This window comes from Watersipora subatra, chromosome 5, assembly GCF_963576615.1.
Source record: "Watersipora subatra chromosome 5, tzWatSuba1.1, whole genome shotgun sequence".
NCBI classification, from domain to species: Eukaryota; Metazoa; Bryozoa; class Gymnolaemata; order Cheilostomatida; family Watersiporidae; genus Watersipora; species Watersipora subatra.
The window spans coordinates 64,490,279-64,497,497 of NC_088712.1; the positions used below are offsets into that span (position 1 = coordinate 64,490,279).

Below are 7,219 nucleotides of genomic sequence, written 5' to 3' on the forward strand. Positions count from 1 at the left end.
TACAGTGATACAGTGATACAGTGATACAGTGGTACAGTGATACAGTGATACAGTGATACAGTGATACAGTGATACAGTGATACAGTGATACAGTTATACAGTGATACAGTGGTACAGTGGTACAGTGATACAGTGATACAGTGATACAGTGATACAGTGATACAGTGATACAGTTATACAGTTATACAGTGATACAGTGATACAGCGATACAGCGGTACAGCGATACAGCGATACAGCGATACAGCGATACAGCGGCACAGCGGTACAGCGATACAGCGATACAGCGATACAGCGATACAGCGATACAGCGATACAGCGATACAGCGATACAGCGATACAGCGATACAGCGATACAGCGATACAGCGATACAGCGATACAGTTATACAGCGATACAGTGATACAGTGATACAGTGATACAGTGGTACAGTGATACAGTGATACAGTGATACAGTGATACAGTTATACAGTGGTACAGTGGTATAGTGATACAGTGATACAGCGATACAGCGATACAGCGGTACAGCGGTACAGCGATACAGCGATACAGCGATACAGCGATACAGCGATACAGCGATACAGCGATACAGCGATACAGCGATACAGCGATACAGTTATACAGTGATACAGTGATACAGTGATACAGTGATATAGTTATACAGTGATACAGTGGTATAGTAATACAGTGATACAGTGATACAGTGATATAGTTATACAGTGATACAGTGATACAGTGATATAGTTATACAGTGATACAGTGATACAGTGATACAGTGATACAGTAGTACAGTGATACAGTGATACAGTGATACAGTGGTACAGTGATACAGTGATACAGTGATATAGTGATACAGTGATACAGTGATACAGTAGTACAGTGGTATAGTCATACAGTGACACAGCAATATACCACGATACCACGATACAGTGATACGGTGATACAGTGATACAGTAATACAATGATATAGTAATACAATGATACGGTGATACAACAATACAGTGATACCGAAATGGGTCCAAATCAAAAAGCATTAAAACAGGTCATTATAAAGTTTTAAAGTTAACATCTACAATTATTCTAAATATCAAATACGTATATTCACTAAATGTTAATGTGTTGCTTTTTAAACACTATTAAAAATATTGCCTTTTTATAAAACAAAGGTATGGGATTAATAGAGGTCGAAGAAGTCAAACACTTCTATGCTGTGGGTACTTCAGCAATCTGTACCCACTTGACATGACACTTTGGTCACACAGATGTATGTAGTAGCATGAGTGACAGACGCTGGGTATATTATATGTCGTTATGCAAGCATTTCAAGACGATAGTAGCCATTTTTCTGCACAACATAAACAAACATATACTAACAGAGTATTCGAACACAGTGCAATTTAATTGGTTAAGCCAATGATATACAGCCCCATGTGGGGGCTGTATTTCATTGGTTAACCTAGCCTACAGACTACATATAAGGACTATAAGGAAGTAAATATTTCCAACGGACTTTGTAATGATCTCCTGATGTTAAGCAGTGGTACATATTGCTAGACAAATTATAAAAGGCTGCTGATTGGGCGAAATTGTAAAGCAATGATCGGCGTTACTCGGCGATTGACTTTCCATTCAGCTGTTTTAGTAGACAGTCGTTAATCTACCTGACAAGATTGAACAACATTTTCAGTGGATTGCGTTTCAGGTAATCTTCTCAGTCTTAAATAAGTGTTTGACTTTGGGTTTTGTTCTGTCGTACACTTTATAGATCTAGGACCTGAGGAAAGGAGGGTTACACCTCTCTTAATCTCAAATAGGTATTTGACTCTGAGTCTTTTTCTGTAGTGTACTATATAGATCTAGGATCTAGGGACAGGAGAATTGAAAACTTTCCTCTGGCCACCTTGAGATTTTTTCCCATTCATCAGTATGGCATATGGATCCTATAGATTATTGTGAATCCTATAGCTGGTAGTGGGCAGAGAGTAGTTAACAAACTAAATTAAATAAAGTTAATTGTTCTCTTTTCTTTTTCCTCTCTCTCTTCTCTCTCTCTTCTCTCTCTCTCTCCCTCTCTCTTCATTTCTCACTCTCTCTCACTCTCCCTCTCTCACTCTCTCACTCTCTCTCTCACTCTCTCTTTCTCTCACTCTCTCTCTCACTCTCTCTCTCACTCTCTCTTTCTCTCACTCTCTCTCTCACTCTCTCTCTCTCTCTCTCTCTCTCTCTCTCTCTCACTCTCTCTCTCTCTTCCTCCCTTTCTCACTCTCTCTTTCTCTCCTCTCTCTTCCTCTTCTTCTCTCCCTCTCTGTCTCTCTCTCCCTCTCTCTTTCCTCTTTCTCTCTCTCTCTCTCTCTCTCTCTCTCTCTCTCTCTCTCTCTCTCTCTCTCTCTCTCTCCCTCTCACCTTCTCTCGTTCTGTCTCCCTCTCTCTCTCTCTCTCTCTCTCTCTCTCTCTCTCCCTCTCACTCACTCGCTCTCTCCCTCTCTCTCCCTCTCTCTATCTCTTCCTCTCTCCTTCTCTCTCTCTCCCCCTCTCTTTTTCTTTCTTCAATGAACTTGTTGCAGAAGTGCAGACAGTCATAATAGTGTGAACTCATTGATGGTCTAGTAGGGAGGTATCTGAGTGCCAGTAAGATCTGGTCGCAACTGTTTTTATAGTTTTATAGCTGTACCAGTGTTATAATGTGAAGTTTCCTCAAGGTGGTTTCATTGTATGAATGTTGACAAGGATAATTCAAGAGACTGCTTAGCTAGGCTGCTTGATCAGTACTGATGAGTCATAAAGATAACACCAGCTAGACCACCCATAACATTGCTTCAAGGTCACACATACTTAGCGGCATATAACACGCTCCTTTTTGGGAGGACAGTAAAACAAAACTTAAAATGTCAGTGAATACAAAAGCATAAAAATAGAAAATGTTTATAATAGAGTTTGGAGCTGAGTTAACTAAAATGTATGTCGGTGGATGCAGCTTACTAAGCTAGGTTAGTGTTACATGCTCAATTTTTAAAATTAGTTTTCTGGCTGGGGGTACCTCACTGGTGGTTTGGATATGCGACCTAACCTAGTTGTGTGCGTTTGCGCAGATGGAAGTGACTGATAAATACTACTGGGCTGGTGGGTGGTGTGTGAAGACTGTGAGGTATCTGATGAGGTTAAAGGCTGTGCGGCCTCTGACTTTGTGTCATTGTGGTCTACACCTTGTGCCGGTCTGTGTTCCACTGCCATAAAATTACGCATGGCTCTATTATCTGAATGCGAAGATTGCAGGGTTGTTGGGGCTTCCTTGTATGGCCTCAAGAATTTTATGTTCCTTCTAAAAACTCTACCCTTGCCGATATCCACATAAAAGCTCCTGGGTCTCTCTGCTCTCCGGATGATCACACCATCTACCCAACGCCGATGGCCTAGTTGGCACCAAACTCTCATGCCTACACACATCTCAATAGGTCGCCTAGCAGAGCTTGTGTTGAACATATCTTGCGACTGGCGCTCTCTGAAAGCTTTCTCAATGAGGTTAATGTCTACTTTCTGAAGTTTGAGCTATTGAGGCATGAACTGAAGATTGTTTCTTAGATTTCTTGACTGTAATAGAACTGAAGGTGATGGTAATTTACGCCCCAGTGGTGTAGATCGAAGGGAGACTAAGGCATCAAACAATGTTTGATTTGACTCATGGGACTTTTTCAGGCTGCTCTTGATAGTTTGATTCATCCTTTCAGCAAGGCCGTTAGAACGAGAATAATACAGACTAGATGTGATGTGCTGTATCTCAAGTTCTTTTAGAAACTGTTCAAATTCAAATGATGTAAAATACGAAGCATTATCAGTAACTAGGATCTCAGGTCTACCAAAGTCAAGGAACTGCCTACGCAGTATCTCAACAATGTTACTTGATTTTGCACTCTTCAGCTCGCAGCAGGTAGGCCATTTGGAATATCTGTCTACCGTGACTAGATACTCCTTGCCAGCTACGTGAAAAACATCTATGCTTACTGATTTCATTGGATACTGCGGTATGTCATATGGTTCGTAAGCACATTGTGCATTTGCTCTAACATTTTCCTGGCATGTTGCACAACTCAACACCACATCCTGTATTTGCCCCTGATAACCTGGCCAGTACACGGGATTTTTGGCTTTCTCTATGCACTTACTAACCCCTAAATGTCCTATGTGAATAATATCTATTACCTGCTTGCACATAGACACTGGGATGACTTTTTGACTGTTTTTAAGTATCAGACCATCGTGTGTCGTCAAATCATATCTTGCTGCCCAAAATGGTTTCAGTGGTTCAATGCACTTGCTCCTCTTAGCTGGCCAGCCATTTCATATGTAGCTGCTAAGTCTTTTAGAATGCTGTCTGATTGCACTGTGCTAAGGAGCCGGTCTTTGAACGTTGGGTTTCTAAGGACACCGCTTGTGACTGAATGGATTTGTTCTTTATCTAGTGAGCTTAGAGCTTCTGCATCTTCTCATAAATCTGCCAAAAAGGCACACGATAGTGTGTCTGCAAGAACTAGAGCTTTACCTAGTTTATGCACAAGTGTGTAATCATATAATTGATTGCGTAGTCTCATTCTCAATAGCCTGGGACGGATATCATTAAGACCCTTATTCATGATTCCTATGAGTAGAAGATGATCCGTTTCCACCACTACATGTTGACCATATATATATTGACGGAATCTTCGTAAGCCAAACTGAACTGCTAGATATTCTTTTTCGATTTGAGCATACTTTTTCTGAGTGTCTGTCAGCGTGTGGCTATCAAACTTAATTGGCTGCCCATTATGCATTTTCACTGCACCCATGCCAAACTGACTGGAGTCCACAGATAATATAATAGGCAGGTCTGGATCAAACATTCGCAATGCTGGAATGGATGTCACCACAGCCTTCAGTTGCGCCCAGGACTTGTCATGTGTGCCTGACCACGACCAAGTCGCATTCTTTTTGGTTAGTTCTCTCAGCGGGGTGTTTATGTCTGACAAATTAGGGCAAAACTTTGAGAGATAAGTTGCCATTCCAAGCAATCTACGAACATCTTCCACATTTTGTGGTTGAGGCATGTCAATGGCTGCTTTGATCTTAGCTGGATCAGGCTTGATGACTCCATCCCCAATTATGTGACCTAGATATTTGATGTGCTTTTGTCTGAATGTACACTTTGACTCATTTAGCCGGAGGTTTCTTTCTCGGCACCTCTCTAGCACTGATTTAAGGATTGCATCATGTTCAGCCATTGTGGGTGCATGAATCAAGAGGTCATCGACATAGCACTCAATGCCTTTTATATCCTCAAATAGTTCAGAAACTGTGCGACAAAATATTTCTGGGCTTGAAGAAATACCATATGGCAACCTTAAAAACCTGTATCTACCGAAGGGAGTGGCAAATGTGGTGAGTATGCTACTATCTTTGTCTAGCTCCAACTGTAAGAAGCCAGATGTAGCGTCTAACGTTGTGAATACCCGCGATTTAGATAGTTTAGCAAATATTTCTGATGCTGTTGGTAGTGCAAAATGTTCACGCCGTAAACATTTATTCAACTGGGTAGGATCTAAACAAATTCTAAGTGAGCCATTTAGTTTCAATACGTTTACAGTAGAGTGAACCCAATCTGTGGCCTGTTTCACTTTGCCTATAGTGCCCTGAGATTCCATTTTTTGAAGAGTGTCCTTCAACCTATCGCGCAATCTAAAGGGAACCCTTCTGGCACTTTGAATTACTGGTTTAGCATTTTCTTTCAGTTGCAAGGCATGTTTGCATGGGAGGCACCCCAAACCACTGAACACATCTGGGCAAGCTTTAGCAAGGTCATCGCTGACTGTATTTGAGACATTGACCAAACCCTATTCCATTGCACTTGGTAATCCTAACAAGGTCTTCTGACCGGCACTTGATGACACTATTACAAAATCTAGTGGTACAAAACGAGAGCTAACATCCACCAACAATGTTACTTTACCTAGTACATCTAGTTCATGGTTACTAAATGAAACTATTGACTTGCCATACTTTTGTAGAGATGTATGCACCAATAAGGAGTCAAATATCCCTTTAGGCATGACATTGCATGAAGCTCTAGTATCAACTTTGAGATGTAGCGGCTTTTCATTGCACCTTGCGGTGATGCACCATTCTCTTCCGCTTTTGTTGTTGTTCACAGTAAAAGTTATGTCATTCTGTTCTCCACTGGTCTCTACTAGCTCATATGCAGCTTTGGCAGCAGACTTACGTTGTGGTGCCATACAAGCTATGCTTAAATGATTCATCTTGTGGCAATTTCGGCACTCTTTGCCGTATGCAGGGCATGCTCCTTTAGGGTGACTCGACTTACAGTATTTACAGTTATTTACCCTGACCCCATTCTTATTCTTGTAAGCTAGATGAGTCGGTTGTTTTACTGTATTAATATTAGCATTCTCTTTGTTGATTTTCATATCTGTAAGATAATGTTTGGTGGCTTCTGCTCGACGACACAGCTGAATGACTTTGTTCAAATCTGGGTTGCCATCTACATTGAATTTGTCCTCTCTGTCTTCTGGTGAGTTAATGCCACATACAATCCTGTCTATCAGAGCACTATTTTGTTCATCAGCATGTATATTGCAAGTAGACAAGAGTCCGCGAAGTGCAGTTAAAAAATTGTTGAATGATTCACCTGGAAGCTGTGTTCTGTTATGAAACTTGTACCATTCATAGATAGTTTTCACTTGTGGTGTAAAGTGCCGGGTGAATGCCTCCTTAACCTTTTCAATATCCTTGGGGTCTTCTTCAGGAGGATTGAAAGTTCGGAATATCTCTTGACCCTGTGGTCCAAGTAGGGTTAACAGTATGGCTACTTGGATTTCTCCCCCTTTTGTTGACTTCTCTGTTGCTAGCATATAAAAGTTAAATTGTTCAAGCCATTCTTGCCAGCTTCTGCTAGTCTCACTGGGGTTGCCAGCATTAGATATAAAGCAACCTGGAGCTCACAAACCACCCTCTGCCATTACTATCCAGAAGTGATAATCCACACTATATACTATAGACGTCCTGACACCATGTTATAATGTGGAGTTTCCTCAAGGTGGTTTTATTGTATGAATGTTGACAAGGATAATTCAAGACGACTGCTTAGCTAGGCTGCTTGATCAGTACTGATGAGTCATAAAGATAACACCAGCTAGACCACCCATAACATTGCTTCAAGGTCACACATACTTAGCGG

General features: G+C 41.3%; 1 protein-coding gene across 1 annotated transcript; it reads right to left on the bottom strand.

Annotated features, from left to right (window-relative positions):
* Positions 1–5,858: 5,858 nt before the first annotated feature.
* Positions 5,859–6,893, bottom strand: LOC137397589 (uncharacterized). The gene has a single exon (XM_068083883.1). It carries the CDS (start codon positions 6,891–6,893, stop codon positions 5,859–5,861), a length of 1,035 nt encoding a protein of 344 aa, XP_067939984.1.
* Positions 6,894–7,219: the final 326 nt, after the last annotated feature.